The sequence below is a fragment of the Balaenoptera musculus genome, chromosome 18 (genome assembly GCF_009873245.2).
Source record: "Balaenoptera musculus isolate JJ_BM4_2016_0621 chromosome 18, mBalMus1.pri.v3, whole genome shotgun sequence".
NCBI lineage: Eukaryota > Metazoa > Chordata > Mammalia > Artiodactyla > Balaenopteridae > Balaenoptera > Balaenoptera musculus.
In genome coordinates this window covers 12,166,066-12,187,311 of record NC_045802.1, presented here as the reverse complement: position 1 = coordinate 12,187,311, position 21,246 = coordinate 12,166,066, and the positions used below count along the sequence as shown (strand labels likewise).

The following is a 21,246-nucleotide window of genomic DNA, read 5'->3' as shown; positions in this document are numbered from 1 at the left end:
AGCTACGACAGCCATCCAAAGCTACTGTTATATTCTGTCCTGTATTGGTGTTTCGTGAAATGAAAATTAGACCATAAACATGTGGAAACATAAACGTGTCCTCATCCAAACATTGAGAGTATCTCCCGGTCCTTGCTAGATGTTCCCTAGATAAATGCACTGACCCTGTATGTGCCATTAGGGACATTCAGAGCTAATCACGACAGAAGGCCATCAATACCATAAGACTAGTTTCTGAAAGAAAGAAGAATCATGTCAACTTACTTCTCACTAGTGAAATACCTAATAAATAAAAATCAACCATTAGAAATGATTTATGAAAAGCTTTGATTTTTATCCTCTCACTTTGATGTCTTAGGCCCCAAATCTATTTCCCCAGATGGCTGAGTTTTATTTACTCTGTTTCCTTCCAACTAGAGCTAACATTTATAATAGTTTTTAATGGCCCTGGTGATTTTCACATTTGGGCAGAGCAGATGTGACAAAAAAAAAAATACTGTGTATGATTGATTTTTATTTTTAAGAGAGACCTTTCCCTTGGAATGTGAAACTGGCAGCTTTTCAAACCATGATTAGCCCTTATAACCAGGGGATGACTTAAGGGGCGGGAAAGAGAGGCAGAATGTGCTTCTGGTCTTTATCGAAGGGGTTTAATTTTGTTCCATCTCTACTGAGCTGGTAATATTTGGTCTGAAATTTCCTCTTATAGATTCTCCATATCATCTGTTTCTCCCCTCTTTTCTCCCAGGAAGGGAGAAAAGAGAGTCATGATCAGGGATGGGGAAGAGAAGACGGACTCAAAAAATAATCTCAGTTGAGAAATCCACCCTTTCCCCAGCACACCAGAGTAAGCACACGAGGACGCTCACGCACACACACACAGAGACATACGGCATCAGCTGTATTGATTGTTCATGGGCTCCAGTTTCCAGAAGTGGTGGGTCTTGACTACAGGCTACCCTGCCTTTGGAGATTGCTAGAGTTGGGGTGTATCAGGAGGCCTGGGGGCCTCCCTTGGACCTTAGTTAGGTACAGCCACGGGGACCGGCCTTATGCACATGAACCATGGCTAATGACCACTTAGTATGGAATTCTCCCCCAGAGATTGGAAGCTGCCTGCCCATGGGTTGAATTCAGGATACCGGTGTGTTTTATTTGGAATGCACAATGGTTTTTTATAAAAAAAAAAAAAAAAAGAATTGCCAACTTTTAAGAATCGGGGACTTTCAAATAAAAACCTGATTTCACTTTCTCTGTGGAAATCAATGAATCTAGCAACACTGGGCTAAGCTTCCTGCAGGACAGGTGTGGAGGAGGTGGCCCTTTTAGGTGAGGGGAGGGTTTCGGTTTATTACAGCCCCACCAATTTCCTGTTGTCTGCCTGTGTTAAGTGCCAATTTCCACCCCATTTGCGCTGGGTTTTATGATGCTTGGCCCACTTCACTGTTTGTGTTACCCTCCAGGCCTCTGTAAGCATTTGAAGTCGTGATACTTTACACCTACAGCTCACACCTTGTGGGGAAGTGGCAACCAGCCCCATGTTATTTACCGAACTCTGTATGTAGATAAAAAGGATTATAGAAACTCTAATATACATACTATGGGATGAAGACAAAGAAGAAATATTGGCCTAGAGTGTTTTGGTCACCATATATAATTTTTTTAAAGGCCATTGAATAGGGAACATCTGCAAGTATGTGTTCATAGTTGTATACCCATATCAGCATTTATTTATAAAAACAATGTTTTGAAACCAAGCCTTCATTTTGGACTTCATAAAATTTTTTATCTTACTATTGCCATGTCTTTCAGCCTTTTGTCAGTTTTGCTTAGATCTCAATACAATTATGCAAAACAGTATTATCATTCAAACAACTCCAAACAATTCTAGAGAATGTTTTCATTAGCAATTTAAAAAACCGATTCTCAAATATATTTTTGGAAGAATAAGTATTTTTTTCTCCAATAATATTTTTGATGCTATATAAATGTTTGTCTTAGCTGCAAACGTTTGAGTTGGGGTACAATAAAAGTAATTTTTTCATATAATAATTTTAGAATGTAATTTTCGGTTGCATTTGGACTGAATACTACTGGAATCATTATGCTCAACTAGAAGTGGTTAAGCATGCACCAGCCAGAACACTGACCAATATGTTACATATAACACACAGGAGACAAAAGGCTGTATCCTCAGCTCATTTAAAAAATCCAGTGTTTTAGGAGCGCTCCCATTGTGGAGGTGTTGCTGGTGATGATGGTGGTACGAGTGGTGATGGTGGCCACGGTGTTGATGGTCATGGGGCAGTGGTGATGGTGGTAACAGTCCTTTTGGAGATCTCAGATTTATGGGAATGTCATCATTTGAAAAACATCTTTACTTGAGAAGACTAATTTGAATCGTATAAAAAAATCCCTTTTTTTTTTAACATCTTTATTGGAGTATAATTGCTTTACAATGGTGTGTTAGCTTCTGCTTTATAAAAAAAAAAAAATCCCTTTTAATGTCAAGCTGTAAAGTCAGACAAGTAGATTAGAAATAGAAATAGAAAGATTGAAAACAACCAACTCCATACTTTAATGTCAAGCAATTTACAAATTTTCCTGGAAGAAGCATGCTTCCATGGGTTTTTGAATATCATTTTTTGCCTGTAACCTCAAGTGACAAGCCAGTGCACAAGAACATAAAAAAGCAGAGTGTTTGTCTTTATATTTTTATCCCTCAAATAGATACCAATTCTTTGGATTGTGATTTTCTTGTAAACCTTTTTAAAAAATCAGGTTTTACTGAAGGGTACTTGTGAGGAATTAACATAATGTTAGTTAAGTCTCTCTTTGGGGCATGGCACATCATAGGCCTTTGCACTGGTCTTGGGCTCCTGAAACGTCAAGGGGGAAATAAGTCATGCACTGATTCACTGGTCATGTGCACATAGAGATAAGAGTCAATAAAATTGCAAGAGAGCTAAATGCTTTAAGTACATCTTTAACTCCTGATCAGAGAAACCATATCTGAGAGTGCTGCCTTGAGCAGGTTTTGTGGGCTGTGTTTGGCCCTCTGGGTTTGAAGCCCAACCTTTGTGATCCACGCTTCCTAATTCACCTGCACGCCAGGAACCCCGCCGCAGAGCACCTTAAGCCAGCTTTTCAGTGACTTCTTTCCTTTGTCCTAAGTTTAATTTGCCCCACACCTATTCTGTTCAGGGTATTTCCCAGGTTTACAAACATTTAGTGGAAGCATCTCAGAGCATCACTTTTTTGTCCTTCCTCTTGACATTGACAAACGATGACCCTGCTCCACCACAAATACAAGCAAGTAGAATAAACACGCATGAAAGAACACACTTTCGTAAATCTTTTTGGAAGGTGTAATTATTTTCGAGGAGCTTTATATGGATGTTTCTAGATCAAAAGTTGCGTGGACTGAATGCAGCACAGAAGAACCTTTTGTATGGATTTGTTTACGTGGTGTTGCAGATACATTTTTTTTAAGTTGGGGGATATTAAATTTGACAACAATTCTTATTTAAATATGAAGTCATAAAGTACTGCAGGGTGACACAGCACTTGGTGCTGCTGGCTTTAGACGTGGCATTTATTATCCTTTTTGCTACAGTCACCACTGATGTTTGCCTGGTCCTCCTCCCTCATCTGTGTTCTCTGCCAAGCCCAGGCTGGACCTGTGTTGTGACTTCCACCGAGGGCAGCCAGAGCACCTCTCGGCATTGGCAGTGAGAGCTTGAAGTATTTCTCGGACTTGTTTGAAGCTACCATTATGCCCAGCACCTCTGTTCAAATGTTAAGCAGACAGCTCAGTATTAACTCTCGGTGCCACATTTTCCCCTTGGGGATTGTTTTTCCTCATCTGCTCTGAAAAGCTCTGTATTCGTTGGCTTCATGTGTCTCATAATAGTTTTATGTCTTCTTTTTCCAGTGATCATAGTATCATGTTTCTGCCTAATTAGAAACTGAGTCGCAATCTCCACTACCTATTTACATGGATCTTTTAGAAGATCCTCTCAACAACAGCATGTAAGTTTAACTCTTTCTCTAGCCCTGAAAAGAATGACTTGAATCAGGCTTGTCAAATAACCCAGTTCTTGGGCGTGACAGTCCTCAGCTTGAACATCCATTGCCTTAGTCTGTTAGGGCTGCTGTAACTCAATACTGTAGGACTTCCCTGGTGGCGCAGTGGTTAAGAACCTGCTTGCCAATGCAGGGGACACGGGTTGGAGCTCTGGTCTGGGAAGATCCCACATCCCACGGAGCAACTAAGCCCGCGCGCTCTAGAGCCCGTGCTCCGCAACAAGAGAAGCCACCTCAGCCAAGAGTAGCCCCCGCTCGGTGCAACTAGAGAAAGCCCACACGCAGCAACGAAGACCCAACGCAGCCAAATAAATTAAATAAATAAATAAATAAATAAATAAAAATAAAAACAAAAAAAGTACTGTAGTCTGGGTGGGTCATAAACAACAGAAATTTATTTCTCACAGTCCTAGAGGCTCAGAAATCCAAGATTGAGTGTCTGGTAAGAGCCTGCTTCCTAGATGGCCATCTTTTTGCTGTAAACTCACCTGGCAGAAGGGGCAAAAGAACCCCCTCAGCCTTCTTTTATAAGGACCCTAATCCCATGACCTAATCACCTCCCAGAGGCCCTACTTTCCAGTACCATCACATTGGGGGCTAGATTTTCAGCGTATAGATCTGGGGGGACACATTCAGACCGTAGCATCCATCTTGAGGTAAGTGGTATGCGTTTGCTTCTGAGCTCAGATCAGAGATTATTTGTGCCCTCTTTAAAGGGACGACTTTGTGACTGCTTTCACGTTCTTGGACTATGGTTTAATTCCTTAAGTGAAGAGTGGCAGGTAGAGTAAGCGATTTCTTTTTAATAGATTTTATTTATGTATGTATGTATGGCTGCGTTGGGTCTTTGTTGCTGCGCGCGGGCTTTCTCCAGTTGTGGCGAGCGGGGGCTACTCTTCATTGTGGTGCGCGAGCTTCTCATTGCGGTGGCTTCTCTTGTTGCGGAGCATGGGCTCTAGGAGCGCAGGCTTCGGTAGTTGTGGCATGCGGGCTCAGTAGTTGTGGCTCGAGGGCTCTAGAGCGCAGGCTCAGTAGTTGTGGCTCGCAGGCTCAGTAGTTGTGGCGCACGGGCTTAGTTGCTCCACGGCATGTGGGATCTTCCCAGACTAGGGCTCCAGCTCGTGTCCCCCGCATTGGCAGGTGTATTCTTAACCACTGCGCCACCAGGGAAGCCCTTAGAGTAAGCTATTTTAAGGATGTGGTAGCCAACAGGAGGGAAGTCTCAGGAGAAAGCAAACACAGCAGTGGGATTGAGGTTACATTAACTTGTCAAGAGGGCAGAATTGGAGGCCTCTGAGGTCAGCTCTGTTCTCCACACTCCTCTTTCCCAGATGTTCAAAGCTTTTAGTATTCCGTTCTCAAATGATAGCCCCAGATTCCTCAGCATGATGCCTGGCCCAGAGACCTACCATGCCTGACCAGTGCCAGCACTAATAGTAGCAGCTGCCCATCCCCCTGTGCCTTCCCTTTGGGCCAGTAGTTACTGAGGGCTTTAACTACCTTCATTCATTGAATCCTCAAGGAACTCTGCACAATAAGCCCCATTTTACAGATGCAGAAACTGAGGTTGAGGACGTTTAATAGCTGCCCAAGGTCACATACCTATTAGGTGGCAGAGCCAATGCCCCCTGTCAGTATTTGGTAATAGAGTGTCACTTTACTCCTAAAAAAAAAAAAAGAAGAAGAAGAAGAAAAAGAGATGTTAGTATTTAAAAAGTAGGATAAGTAATGCAAGGTCAATCATTTAGAATAGGTTGCTGTCCCATGAAGGATGGTGACCCTGTATGAAGAGTGCATTGGTCCATCGGAGAGGGTGCTCCACGGCGGTCTTGCCTAGCTGATGTCCGTGTGAGCCAGCGGCTGAGAACACGCTCAAGGAATAGATGCACTTTCCATTCCATAATTGTTGGGATTTTTTTTTCTGGGTGACCCAGCAAATTAAATTGCTTGCATTTCAAAAGAGAACGTTTCTTTTTTCCATTTCTTTTAAGCACCAGCATGTTATTCCAGTGTTAGCTCCTAGCCAATTCTGAATTTCAACAATATTACCCACTTTTGCAAGAAAAGATCCTAGAGCTTCAAACTTGTAAAAAGCACTTTGAGGATCTTTCTTTTCTTCTCTCTGTTACTATTATTTTACTATTATTAGAATAATGTATTGCTTTTCTCACTGGTTATATCTTTTTCTGGGGAAGAACCAGAGTTTCTTGAAAATATTTTTCTTTATTAGAAATTTCTTTTTTTTTCATCTTTACTGGAGCATACTTGCTTTACAATGTTGTATTAGTTTCTGCTGTACAACAAAGTGAATCAACTATACGTATACATATATCCCCATATCCCCCCCCTCTTGCGCCTCCCTCCCACCCTCCCTATCCCACCCCTCTAGGTCGTCACAAAGCATCGAGCTGATCTCCCTGTGCTATGCAGCAGCTTCCCACTAGAATTTCTAGCTAGAAGAGCAATTGTAAAATAAACTACCATTTGCATAAGTTTGTCATCAAAGAAATGAAAAAGTGATAAAGGAACAATGGAGAATGTATTTTTGTGACAATAACATAACATATTCCTAATATTTGGCTATAAACTAATTGTAGACATATTTTAGAACCAGAAAGGTATGGAATTACATGATTATAGAACAGGAAAATTCACAATGGTTGACTTATAATATGTGTCATAACAACGCTCAATGCTAAGAGTTAAGAAATGAAGCCAAGTATGGAATGAAATTGGAAGAGAAATCTTCTCAAAATTAAGTTTTGACAGGAGGAGGGGCCCTATGTGTGCCAAGTTTTAACTGAGAGCTAATTATAATGGTCATATTATGAGTTGTGTAGAAAGGAGATTGTTGATTCTGGTGCCTTAGATACACAGGTGACTGGACTTATTTTCAAAGGTCTAAGTATTCCTTTTTGATAAAGATTATCTCATCAAAATGTAGACAACAGAACCTTTAAAGCTACCCTCTTTAACTGGTATCAAGAAGAATGAGAAATTATTATAATTAGTATTATATCCTTTTTTAAAAAAAGAAAATTGAAACAGAAAGGATAGGCATACTCAATGATTCCAATAAATGGACTGAATTTCTTGGCTTTTATTTTTTGTGGTGGTTTCTAATTTCACTTAAAATACATTAAATAGGTGACAGTGAAATATTTTAGCGTCTCTAACATACCAGGAGACACCTGATAAAGACACAGTGGCTGGTGTGGCTTCAAACATATGAGGCATGGCTGCAGAGATATCCCTAATTTCGTTGGTAGAGGCCACTCTTGTAAAGAAAATCTCATCATACAGGCGCTGCTGAGAACCTCACCCTGTTCCCTGATGTCAGCGTCACCATGGAGATCTCATTCCAGTGAGGGGGAATGGATTCCACAGTCCTGCTTTGGAAATGTGTAAATAGCAGATGCTTTTATAGCCTTTGTTTGAATCTGTGCCCTTGCAGAGCAACTCAAACCGGAAGCTCAGCAGAGGAAGTCCATATTTGTCTGCTGTGATTTTTTTTTTTTCCCCCCTCCATGTAAGCAGCTTGGTCCCCTGGGATGAGAGTGCATAAAGACAAGTTAATGGGAAAGCTATGAATTCAGATTTCACATAAAGAATGTCAGAAAACTGAATAATGTTTTCCTTGAGTCAAATAAATAATTCAAACTTGCTTTAATAATTTTTATTAGACACTTTTTATTATAAGCTATTAATGTACAATATATGGGATAACTAAATGGTTTTATCAACTGAAATTTATAATATAAAGTGGAAGGGTACATGTTTCTATGGATTTGAATAGACTTGTTTTCCTGAAACTTGGTAGTTAAGAGCCTGCATTTGAATTCTAACTGACCTGGTGTCAAATTCCTATTGATCTTCTGTTAAATCTGGCTAAGTTTTTTAAAATCTTAAAATAGGGAAAATAGTAGCATCTAACTATTGTTTAATAGTCTGTCTCCTTCATAGCAGAGAGGCTTAAATGTAATAATGTATATTGAAGATTAAGTATAGTAATATGTATAGAAATATTCTTGTTGCTGTATCACACCCAAAAGAGAATTTTCATCTTTTCTTTATATCTTCATCACACAATTACTGTGGTAAAACAGAACCATTACAGAAACTGATAAGCAAGAGAATTTAAGTAACTGGTCCAAGTGTGTACAATGACTATGGCAAATCTGTGCTCAGAACTTAGGTATCCTGATCCTCATTCAAAGGCTTTTTCCAGCACATCTGACAATTATAATCATCCATGTTTTTTCAGATACGGTGGTTATGGTATCATGCTAACCACCACCAGGGATAAAGTCGGATGCAATAAATGGAATGTTTATATTTGGGATTAGATTTTCACATAGTAACCAAAGTGTTAGGTAAGAACTGAAAATTAATTGATGGAATATTAAGCCTTGTGTACTATAAACTGATTACCTCTTTTATGAATTGTATACAGTACATACATAATTTCTTTTCTAGTGTAGGGACATTTCAACAGAGGACACTTTTCGCAGAGGAATACACATCTCCGGTTCCCACAAAACTAAAAGTTGGTGACAGACCCCGAGAGGCTCTGATTAAGATAATGGTTCATAGAGCTATATATACGTGTAGAAGCAGGTAAACATATTTACAGATGACTGTCACAGCATCATTTCAGTGGAAACTTGATGGAAATCAGAGGCATGAACCCAACTTCTTGTTAGCAACTTCTACCAGCTTTGCACCAATTCCCTGATACTAATTCAAAGTGTGCTTTGCACCAAAATAATTACACCAGTAGAACCCCTATTCTCAAAGTGAGAAGGGGCACTCATGTGCTACATTTGACCCAAATCTACTTAGCAAAGAAGGCTGTTTGTTGTGCCCAGGAGTTACATACTAAGTTTTTTAAAAAAATGTTTCATTTGTTTATATTAGGTATACATTTGATTCATACTTATTTGGAAGGAAAACTATATTTGGGCTAATAAAAATAGCTAAAATTTATTGAGGATTTATTCTCTTCAGATTCACAGTCGAATTCTTAAAACCACCAGTATGATCAACGGAGGCACAAAGAGATTAGCATCTACGGGGCAGAGCTGGGTGAATGCAGAACCCGGGCTTTGACGACAGGGCTGTGCTCTTGGGAAATGGTGCCAGGGCAGATGTTCCCGTTGTGACACAGAATCGCACTCAGGGAGGCACTGCCTCTGCCCTGAGTTTAGGATCTTTAGAAGCAGGGTTTCCGGACTTGCTCAAGTCAGTGGTAATGGCAGAGCACGACCTGCACCCCAGCTGCCTGCCTCCAGACCCACGACAAACCACTGGAAGGTATTGCAGGTTACTCTCTGCTGAATTACTAGTTCACCACGGCGTGTGAGGAGTGTCAGTCTGTGCACGTGTGTGCCGGAAATGAATAGGGGAAGGAGGAGGGCAGCCGTATTCTCAAGGCCTAGCACGGTGGCTGGCACGTAATAGGTGCCCAGTGAACATTTACTGAGTGAAGACTAGGTGTTCAGAGCAGGGGCGAGTCACTTTGGATTGGAGTGGATAGAGAAGGTAAGGCTTGGATCTTCAACTGAGCCTTGACTCATAGGAGAGATTTGAATTGGCAAAGAGTTAGTAGGAGGGGATACCTAATGGGGAAAAAAAGATCATACCAAAGCCACACACGTATAGGAAAGAAAAAGCCCTTTTCCAAGGAGAATAAGTAAAGCAGATAAACTGGAACATGTTTCAGGTTGGAGCATAGTACTTAGATTTATCTTTCCATCGATCCATCCCTCCATCCATCCATCCATCCCTCCATCCATCCCTCCATCCATCCCTCCGTCCCTCCATCCATCCCTCCATCCCTCCATCCCTCCATCCATCCATCCATCCCTCCATCCATCCCTCCATCCATCCATCCACCCATCCAATGCTTATTAAGTATCAGGCACCATGTCATGGGTAAACCTACCGTAGACTTGAAAGATAGGTTGGAACCAGATTTTGAGGAGTCTGGAATGCCAAGCTCAAAGATGAACTTTAATTTGATGATAAGCCATTGATGCTTTTCTGAGCCATGGAGGGAGATGGTGAAAGTTTTCTGAGGAGAAGGAGATTAAGAGAATTAAATAGGACCAGTGGGAGAGAAAGGAGATGGGAGTGAGAAAAACCATGAGAGGGAAATGCTAAGGTCCACAGGTGAGAGGCTAAGCTCTGGACTGATGTGGTGATGGGGGTGAAGAGGAGGGGCAGGAAAGGCCTGGGTTTGGGAGACGGTACAGAGGCAGCATCTGTGGCCATGGAGACAGTGGAGGTGGGTGTATGCTGACTATACCAACTCTTCTGGGGGCAGGAGAATGATGGTTAAACAGGAACAGGTTGGACTTTCTCTTCTCAAACTTCTTATCTCTGCCTTTGCATCTTCCCTGGATCTAATCTTGATGGATGATTCCAACATCTGATACCTACCAACCAGAAAGTTCATGAAAGAATAGGTCAACTCTCACTATCTTGTTGTAGCAAGGAGCATTTTGTTTTTAATCCATAAATGGAACTTATTTCTCAAAGCCGGTTACCATGCTGACTTTTGAGAACCTCAGACTTAAAAAGGAATAACAATGTCTAAATATATAAAATCAGATCATTATGCACAACATTGGTTTTACATTTCTCTATCTTTTCTAATCTTTTGATATCAGAATGTATGGTAATGCCTAAAGGAAAGTTCTCAAAGTATATTGGCCTAGAGAAAAGGGTTATAAATCTTCCTCTGTTATTCTTTATTGTTAGATGGAATACATTTACAGCTACCTCTATATCAGTGATAAAGAGTGAGACCGTGGATAATTGAACTGAAGGGCATAGATTATCCTGAATCCATATTTATTGTAACCTTGTGTTTAAGCCTCTGCTATCAACTGTTTTACCAAGGCTTCTAACGGGGAGCAGTTTTATAAATTTGAATTTGATCTACTGACCGTACCCACCTTCTCTGGTGGGAGGTTGTGAGCAGGGAAATGGCTAAATGGTGCCAGAGCAGAAAGCATAGAAAACATCACAGTTTCTGACAGTTGAACAAATTCTTGATTTTAGTCACTGAAAATTGAGACGTAAATGAATACATGTTGCTTGGCATTGAAAGGACTTTTCCCTTTTTTTGTGCTGAGCGATGACAGTTACTTTCCCTTAACCATCACTGCGTTCCTTTTACGTTCTTGGAATCCTGGAGTTGGAAACAACATCAAAAGTTCATCCTTTTTCAGTTCCCACTTGCCAACAGAATTATACCTAAACTGTCCAAGCTGCATCATTGTCTGTTCCGTTCTCTGAGCCTGAGTCTGGAAGGCTGGTCATGGGATTATGATGGGTGGGAGCTGGCTGGCAACCTGCTTCTAACACGCTATAGTTTTGATAGTTATTTGTCTGCTTAGCAGTGGCATAAAATAGGCACCAGTAGATGAATGTCTTCTCGTTGGCCATCTGATGCTCTAAAATGCAAATGATGGGACTGTGAGGAAAGAAAGGACAGTTTCTTTTGGAAAACAGTACTTTTCATCCATCAGAGCTTTGTCATCATAAAGTTGGGTGCAAAGCCTGGCACAGAGTAGGCCCAGCATAAATGTTTGAATGATTTAAAAATTTAGCCAATAAATATTTATCAGCTAGAGAAATATGGCTGCTCAGGAGTAGGGTAAGTAACTCTTATTTCCTTTGTGTGTTCTTTTCACTTATGGCTGTCAGCACAGTACCAAAGGGACCCTGGTCAAACACGAGTCCATACCAATGCGGGTGAGAAGAGTTCCAGAATCAAACAAGTCTGGGAAACACTATATTCTTCTATCATCTCCTCTTTGGAGTTGCAGTGTACATTAGCACACTAAGGGTTTTGAGAAGACCAGAAATAAAGAAACCTGTTTATACTGGTTAAATATTTCCCAAATCTCTTTGGCCATAGGACCATTTTGGGCACAAATGCTATTAATCATTCTCACTTTAGGAAATACTGCTTTTTTAGGGTTAATTCACATTTTGCCTGAAAAAGGCAGGGTTTCCCATTCTTACTCATTTTTGTATGCATGTGTGCTGTATGCTAATGGACATACAGTGGGCACAATTTGGACTTCTGCACGTAAAATGACAACGGCCTGTGTAGGGTTGGTTGGGATGATACCCACGCCGATAAAGAAAGCTGGGGTGAGGAGTGCTGTGTCATAAAGGTAAAAATGAACAGGGTCGTGGTTGGAATCTGACAGAAAGAGAGGAGTGAAATGGACAGTGGGTTCTGAATTCAAAGAGCCTGTTTTTAACCCAAGTAGACAGAGCTTCTGACACGAGTCTTAAGACCTTGGGTCCGTCTTCCTCGATGATTTCAAGGTCCCTCTTAAGTCACCTGTGTTTTCACAGCTTTTGCAGGCAGAATAAGCACTGACAACCATGAATGTCCCTCACTCATACTTAATGCTTACTATCAAACTGTTAGAGAAATATCATTCTTAAAACCTCAGCCAAGCGATTATTTGGAAATGAGAGATTATTTGAGAAAAACTATCTAAAGCCTCCACAGCATTGCATTTGAGACTCTAAAGTGTTCTCCCAACTTATTTCTGGAAGTCCTACAGCATCTTTGACTTGTCAGGGTCATGCTACAGGAACTGACAAGGAGCAGAACCCCACAGGTGCTCTGTGGATGAAGCTACCAACAGATAAGGGAGGGGCTCGTAGGAAACACAGACCAAAAATATCTCGCACATCAGACACAGGGAAGCTTGTCTCTTGTCCTTAAATATCCAAGGGAAAGTGCAATAGATAAATAAGAAAGTCTCTTTCATGCAGCTCTGAATAGTGCCTTCAATTGACCGCTTTACGATCTGCTCCAAGCAGTCAAAGAAAATTGAAAATAGATAGAAATCAGCAGTGTTTCCGGTGCCTTCTGCTGGCATTATACATACTGTGAACAAAAAAATATTACACCGCACGTCCACGTATCCACAGACAGAGAGCAATAAGCTCGAAATTATTCATCTGGACCACATTTACTCGGAAAGCGGCCTTTAGCTCTCAAAGTTCGTATTGGAGAAGAAATTGAATAAATATCAAAAAGTTGTTTAAAAACTTTCCCTTTGCGTGACTACAAGCTGGGGAGCCCACAGGAGTGTTAAAGTTTAGCTTAGCTTGAGTGCAGGGCATACAGTTCCTCCGTATCTAAATCTCAGAAATAACTGACTTTTTCTATTATTCCTTGTATGAAGGGTGCCATTTTTGTTTTAGCTAGAGGTAGAATGGGTCTCAAGGAGATTGTTATATTCTTGTTAGGATATAAATACTCTTCTCCAGTTGTTACCCCAATGATCATCGTGTGTATGGCAACTACGGCATCAGTTACTAGAAAATGTATTTGTGCTAAAATCAGATGCTGACTTTTATTGCTATCAAGGACTGTTACATTCGGAAGAGTGAAGGAGCGCTCCTTTTCCACATGTTGCTGCATCCTCTCTGTTATGAAAATAAAGGGTTCTTACCTCATATCCTATTGATATATCAAGTAATAAATGTGACAGTTACCGGTTCTGTTTTCCTTATCCCGTCTTCCTGCACCACTGAAACGGAACAAGTTTCTTACTAGTAACAGATGCTTGAAACCTTCTTTTGAAATTCCTCTGGAGAAGCTGCCCTGTTGATTCCATTAGATGGGAAGCGGCTTTATGCAGATGTCCACTTGCAGGGATGCATTGTTGTAATTGCTGTTCTGCTGACCCCTTGCTGAGTGCCATGCTTTTCTCTTGTAGGTGATGTGCCTTCAGGACTTTTTTGGTGACGATGACATTTTTATTGCATGTGGACCGGAGAAGTTCCGTTACCAGGATGATTTCTTGCTAGATGAAAGTGGTAAGGAAAAAAAAAAAAAGTTCAAAACCAGGGGAAATTTGAGGCAGCTTTCCAAAATGAGCTGCACCAGGCCAAGATTATGTCAACTCGAAAGCTACCAAATCAGTTTCAGATCCTCAACCAACATGGCTTTTCCATATCTTGAATTTCTTTGATTTTTTTTTTAATATAGAAAACAGATGAAATGATAATTGGAAAGGTTAAATCATTTAAAGGGTAAATTACCAGTGGCTAATTTACAACCATTTCATAACTAAATTGATGTTCTATAGAAAAATCATGGTGCAGATTTCTACATTTTTAATTATATATTTTTGTCAAAATGCATAGTTGAAAGATGTGTAACATAAAATTATTGAGTATATGTCTAGACTCAGCTTTCGCATGGCCTCCTTTATCCTTTAGGTCCTAACTGAGAAAGATGGTTTCGTGTCCTTTTCCTTTAAATACTTCAGAATTTGTATGTCATTAGAATCTATGAAGGATCAAAAGAGAGGAGGGAAGCTTCCTTCCATTTAAAATGGAATGTGATTTTTTTTTTTTTACATTTGACAGAGGGGGAACAGTTGATAAAGAGGGAAAGGTGCATCTTAGGAAATGAATGTGCAAGGTTGTAACTTCAGGGAAGATGTTCTTTGATACCATAAATCATCTCAGAATCTTAACAGCATCACAGGGAAGATTATTGCCCTGAGCAGAGAGACCTTTCCTTGATCATATTACTTCTGATTTAATTAGGGACATAGTACATATTTATTGACAATTCAAACTGTTGCTAGTTGGAAATACTTTTTGACGTGATAGTGAATTTCTTGCTTAGATGAATGCATATAAATCAGTGAGTTTTTGAGTAAGTGGATGGGAAATACTGGAGCTCCAATACAGCTGATGTACATTCACGTAGAGTATCTACGTATCACGTAGTTACATGCATTTAAACACACTACAATTATTTTGTCATTTTAACATGACTTAGGGTATATAGGGAGGGATAAGAATAAGAGAGATTGTCCCTTTATCATGAAAACTTTAAATGCCCAATAAAAGTTTATATAGATATATCCCTTGAAGAGATTTAAGTCATTTTGGTTGAAAGGGCTTAACTGGAAGAGTGGTTTGGTGTCTCTTTCCCTCTAAATACCTTCCATCTTTATCTCTGATAGACTATCCTTGGGGGCACAGATTTATGTACACCTATCACACATATAATGTCCTCTGGGAGGGCCTTCTTCAGGATGAGACAGCTTTGCCATTGTGCAAAACAGCTGAATGTTAGGAGTCAGGCAGAAGAGCCGGCAGCACAGTTTTGAGAAAAAATAAACTGCCTTGACTTTCGATTTAAAGAAAATAGCTGTTTCTGATGGAATGGTCTGAGAGACCAGATGCGTTCTGAAATGAGAGTTTCATTTGTTGCTTTGATACGGAAAGCAGCCTGTCAGACTCGAACTGGAATACAGCTCAGTTTCAAATCAGCAGAGTTGGCCTGGGGTTCCCTAGCCCTCCATCTCTACCCAGCCCCCAGGTAGACTTGGGGCTTCTCCCCGACCCTGCCTTGCTTGGTGTGGCCTTGGGGCTGGGCTTTCCCTCTTGACAACGGGCTCTTAACCTCAGAACGCTGCAGCCTACTTGTGTCCATCTGCGATGGTGGGCAGGCAGGCTTTCTGGAAAGTACAACAGAAAAATCCCTTGTACTCTCCCTTTAGAAACCTTTCTTATTAATAGGAATGCATATATATATATACACACATGCACACGTGTGCACGCACACACACGCATCAAAGGATATTGCCCATCACATATGGCTTGGCCATTTGAAGGACCACTTCAAACTATTTTAGTGAGAAAGTGAGAACTTCACATCCTTTCCCGGGATGAATATACCCTAAGCATTTCTTGGTGTGAAATACATTTGCTGAGTGACAGTGTTCCCCCCCCCCCACCCATCCCCAGAGAAACACGTGGATTGGGGGAGGGGGTAGAAAGAAGTCTAAATTGAGATTTTTACTTCCTTGGATGAACCTACCCTGAGACTAAATTCACATGTTGACAACTGCAATTTCCCTGTTGCTTGTACAGCATGTTCTGGTGCTAATGTATTAACATTTGAATCTTTTCTTAAGTGCTCTGAGCATGATTTAGCCCAGCTTATTTGTACCTGCTAAATGGTATTTGCACGTTGAGGCTTCATTTGGCCTCTTCCATAGTAGCTGCCTAAGAGGAGTGTCAGCAGGGGGCCCAGGAATCTACTGAATTAATACTGGCGCAGGGCTGTGCTTGATTTAATGGCGCCAAGAAGTGGTCCTTTGCCACAAGACAGCACTTTTATTTTACCTCTCAAAATTAACCCAGCTCCCAGTGTGTTCAGGATTAGCAATAATACATCCCCCCTAATCACTGCTGGGAAAGCTTCTGGAGATGGCTCGTGAGGTCTTTGCGGTGAGGCGTTCTGCCATTACAGACGTTTATTTCATGGGGCTACAGTAGAGCCAGATCAATATTAGAAACTGCAGGGGAGCCTCCTTCCTCCCCTGTTTTCGCATGGAAGAAAAAAAAAATGCCCTTCTTCTTCCAGCTCCAAATGTAACCATTTTAGCAATATCGTCATCAATCACTGGATTCTTAGCACCTTCTACCATGGTGGATGCAGCACTATATATAGAGGCAGAGAGGCCAACAGATCCTTCCCCTGCGTGGCTTGTGGTCTAATTTAGAAATGATGAAACATAGTCAAGGGAAATGCCAAATTGGAGACAGGAAGCTTCACATGGTTTTGCTTGTATATTGATGATAAACTGATGAATGTATGATTTGCTGCCATTAAAAAGTGAGCGGATTTTGTTGAGAAATGCCTGCCTCTTCCCTAGGAGGGATAAGTAACTCCTTGGTGAGGAGACTGTCACAGGCTGTCACCTTCTGTTCACCCCCCAGCCTCAAGCCAACACCCTCAAATGCACCTGACCAGTCTCTTCACCAACTTACTTCACCCCTGCCAGGCCTGACACCTGCTCGGGCATCTAAACCTCACCCGTCCTTTTTTTTTAAATTAAATTAAATATTTTTATTGAAGTATAGTTGATTTACAATGTTGTATTAATTTATGCTGTACAGCAAAGTGATTCAGTTATGTATATGTGTGTGTGTGTATACACATTCTTTTTTATATTCTTTTTCATGATGGTTTATCACAGGATATTGAAGATAGTTCCCTGTGCTATGCAGTAGGACCTTGGTGTTTATCCATTCTCTGTATACTAGTTTGCATCTGCTGATCCCAGACTCCCACTCCATCCCTCCCCCACCCCCTCCTTCCCCTTGGCAACCACAAGTCTGTTCTCTATGTCTGTGAGTCTGTTTCCGTTTCGTAGATCAGTTCATTTGTGTCATATTTTAGATTCCATATATAAGTGATATCATATGGTATATTTGTCCTTTCTGCTCATCCTCTCTGTTTACCAATTCCCGAGTGTCCTTGATTCCAGTGTTAATAAGCATGACTTCAAACTTACATGTTTTTGCTTAGGTGTTGTATTTGCTTTCTAGGGCTGCTGTAACAAAGAACCACAGTGGCTTAAAACAACAGAAATTGATTCTCTAACAGTTCTGAAGGCCAAAAGTCCAAGATCAAAGTATTGGAAGGGCTGTGCTCCTTCCGAAGGTTCTAGGGAAGAATCCTTCTGTGCCTCTTCCTAGTTGCGGATGGTTGCCATTAATCCTTGGTATCCCTGGCTTGTTGTAGCATCACTCCCGCCTCTGCCTCCATCCTCACTTGGGCTTCTCTGTGTGCCCAAATGTCCCTCTTCTTATCAGAACACCAGTTATTGGATTAGGGTTCACCCTAATCCAGTATGACCTCACCTTAACACGATTACATCTGCAGAGATTCTATTTCGAATAAGGTCACATTCACAGGTACCAGGGTTAGGTCTCTGACATATCTTTTTTTGGGGGGGGGGACAAATATTGTTTGGAGTTGTCCAGATTTTATTTGAACTTGAGTTACAAGTAAACTCATTTTCCCTTGTTTGTTTTGTCCTGCCTTTCGATTTGCACAGTTACAGCTTTATCGTAATTAGAATACATAAACAACAGAGCTGTGGTAAGGCTGTCTCTCCTCTTACCTTTCATAGGTAGGATCACTCACCAGGGGGACCAGAGGGATGGGCTGAGAATTTCAGCAATGCGCTTGACAGAGCCCCTCTTGAAATCCCTTCGACTAAGATGAAAATGTACAGTCTGAAGGATAGAGGTGGTTGTGTTTTTAATTGATTGAACTGCCTCGTCCAGAAAGTGTCAATACTGATTTATAGGTGGAATATGCTGGGAGCGATCTCTGTTAGAATTGGCCCCATAAGGTCTCTGAAGGGAGGGGCTGTTTGCTGGCGGAGAGTCACACCCCAAGGTTCTTCCTTGGATTCTGTATAGTTTAGCATCGTTAGCAATGCCCATTTGAGAAAGTTGATGGTGTGTGGGTGAAATCATCTGGGAGGGGAACTAATATGGTAGAAGACAGGTGAGGATCCACAGAATTTTAACAGGATGGATTGTATCTAGGAAGATAAAGTTGAATTGGCATAAACAGGAAGTAGAGCTCTTGGGATTTTTTTTTTTTTTTTTTTTTTAAGCCAGTGCTACAAGCTTGGTTAGGAGCAATGTATTTTAACAGTAGCACATGTGAAGATTACTTTTAGTGGACTGCAGGCTTCTTACGAGATGCGGCTCATTTGCTGTATTATTGTCGGCATATCACGTATTATTAAGCCATAGAGCCCCTCTGATTGAAGATGGCAAATGTTGACTGAAACAAAAATTAAAAGTGTTACTCAAAATTCACAAAATGAGTGTAGAAGTATAGTAAGTCTAGCATAAAAGTACAGAATAAAGGTAAATAACTAAGCTTTCACATGATGATTTTTGTTAAGTTTGTAGCGTTTATACTTTTGAAGTTATGAAAGTTTCAAACTGCACTAAGGCTTTGGGGAGACTGAGTGTGTGTGTCCACACACACCAGGTCCTGTCTCTGGGGAATGCCAGCCCAGCTTTTTCCTGCGATGGAAAGACCCACCTGGAGTGTAGTGTTCTTTCTGGGTATGTGATTCCAGAAGGGATATTTCCTCTCTTATGGACCCCCATGGTGTCAGGTACCCAGAATCCACTTGATAAATGTTTCTAGAAATATTCCATCCTGCCCACTTTCCAAGGACTCATGTCCTGAATGAGATGAAGCAGAAGCGCCCTGCACCGCTGATTGCTTTCCCCAACTCTGGGTGATAGGAAAATGGGGTTAGAACCTAGTGTAGTAGAAACAGTATTGGGACAGGGTTAGAACAGTGGTCCCCAACCTTTTTGGCCCCAGGGACTGGTTTCTTGGAAGACAGTTTTTCCACGGACAGGGGGCGGGGGGGATGGTTCAGGTGGTAATGTGAGCAGTGGGGAGCCATGGGGAGCGATGGGGAGCGACGGATGGCGCTTCCATTGCTTGCCCGCCGCTCACCTCCTGCTGTGCGACCCGGTTCCTAACAGGCCGCGGACCGCTACCGGTCCACGGCCCGGCGGTTGGGGACCCCTGGGTTAGAAGACAAAGGTCTAGTCCAAGCTCCGTGTCCTACTTGCTGTGTGGTCTCTACATCTCCAAGCCTGCTTCCTATTCTGTAAAACACCTTTTTTTTTTTCCCCCCTGGGTTGTAATGGACCTCAAATGAGATAATAAATGTCAAAGCACGTTCAAAACTGTGTTCCTTATTACTTAGTGAATAACGTTAGTGAATGACACCTCAGCTGAAATACACCTCCTGGTGCCCTGCAGCTGGACTCAGCCACGTAGATGCGTTGGCTGGGCTTAATTGGAGGCAGATGTCACCAAGATTTGCTGTTGGTGCTCTTTAGAACAAGAAAAGTGATTATCTGTTGCTTTTTCCCACTCTCAACTTTTATTCCTGTGATGGAGGTAAGGGGAATTTAAGAGACCTTTGAAGATATCCACTCTTTTCTGGAGGGAATCTCTGGAAGATTAAACCAAACCACATTTAGAACCAGTCAGACTTCTAAAACTGACAATGTTTAGGAGTCCCAGGCCTTAAGTCCACATTGATTTGGGTCAAAGGGATTTTAATGGCCCGGCTGCTCTGTCCTGGGGCTGGTGATGCTGAGAAACCACGAGGTCGTTGGGAACACCGGAAAGATGCTCCGTGTCTGGATTGACGAGACCTCCTCACAAAGTGGCTTTTGAGCTACTGCTAACAAAATTCATTCATTCTTTCATGCGTCCATTCATTTATCCAGTAAGCTAAACTAACTTACCACGTGGCAGGCAGTGCTCTAGGCACCAATAATTGTAGACAGTAACACTTCCGTGAAATAGGACCCTCATATGACTTTTAATATTGCTTATGTCTAAAGATGTCAAAGGATCTTAGGTGCTGAACTTTGACTCAGAATATTAATTGTTGCTTGTTGTTCTTGTGTATTTTATCTCTTTGGAGAAGTATTACGGTGAAATATCTGATGGGTCACAACAGACTGACAGTTCTTCATAGATTTGAATTTTAATTGTACAGTGTGGCTACTTTAAATTGAGTCTGTGGGCAGATTTCTTTGAGATGCTGACACCTGATGCTGGAATACTTTATTGTTTCGGTAGATGTTGACATTAGGAATGTAAAGTTCTTATTTAAAAAAATTTATAACTGTCTTGTTGAATAATTGCCAAGTTTCTGTGACATTTCATTTTCGAATAGAAAATCTAGTGTGTTTTTTATGAGTTCCAAACAGAGAGCCCATTGGCTAACATGCTTTGCTCTTGTCAGTAAGTTCCCATTTGCCTCTTAGCTGTGGAAAAACTAAAGGGGTTCTGGAGACTTCCTCCACCATGGCTACATTTTAGCTCATGCATAAATATAAAGTCTCCTGGAACATAGTGATGTTTTCTAATTTAACCCACTGCCAAGCTGTGGAGACATATAGATACTTTGGAGACATATAGAGACATACTTTGGAGACAGCATCTAACTCAAGTACAAACTAGTTCCTTTGCTACAAATAGATAATTTTCTCCTTAGGAAAGCAAGACATTGTATAACATATGCAGTCTTTTCTTTACACTTTCTCTTCGAGTTCTCATGGGCTTCTCTTTATTGTATTCAGTAACAGTGATACCTGACTTGTTCACATGGAAAAACCTACGAAATATAACACTGAGAATGAATCCTGCACATTAAGAGTCTTGGAGACCTGTGAGTTCACCCTCCCTCCTTAGAGTTGTTCATCCATCCCCAACTAGAACCCTCTGTTCTGGCAACTTACACC

General features: G+C 41.2%; 1 protein-coding gene across 6 annotated transcripts in view; it reads left to right on the top strand.

The window, feature by feature from the left end:
• DCLK1 (doublecortin like kinase 1) overlaps positions 1–21,246 on the top strand; it is a 328,712-nt gene that overhangs the window by 155,645 nt on the left and 151,821 nt on the right. For all 6 annotated transcript variants that reach the window (XM_036831579.1, XM_036831575.1, XM_036831577.1 and 3 more), the window contains exon 4: positions 13,845–13,944. In XM_036831579.1, the coding sequence (XP_036687474.1) occupies positions 13,845–13,944 (100 nt within the window). The remainder of the gene's footprint in view (positions 1–13,844; positions 13,945–21,246) is intronic.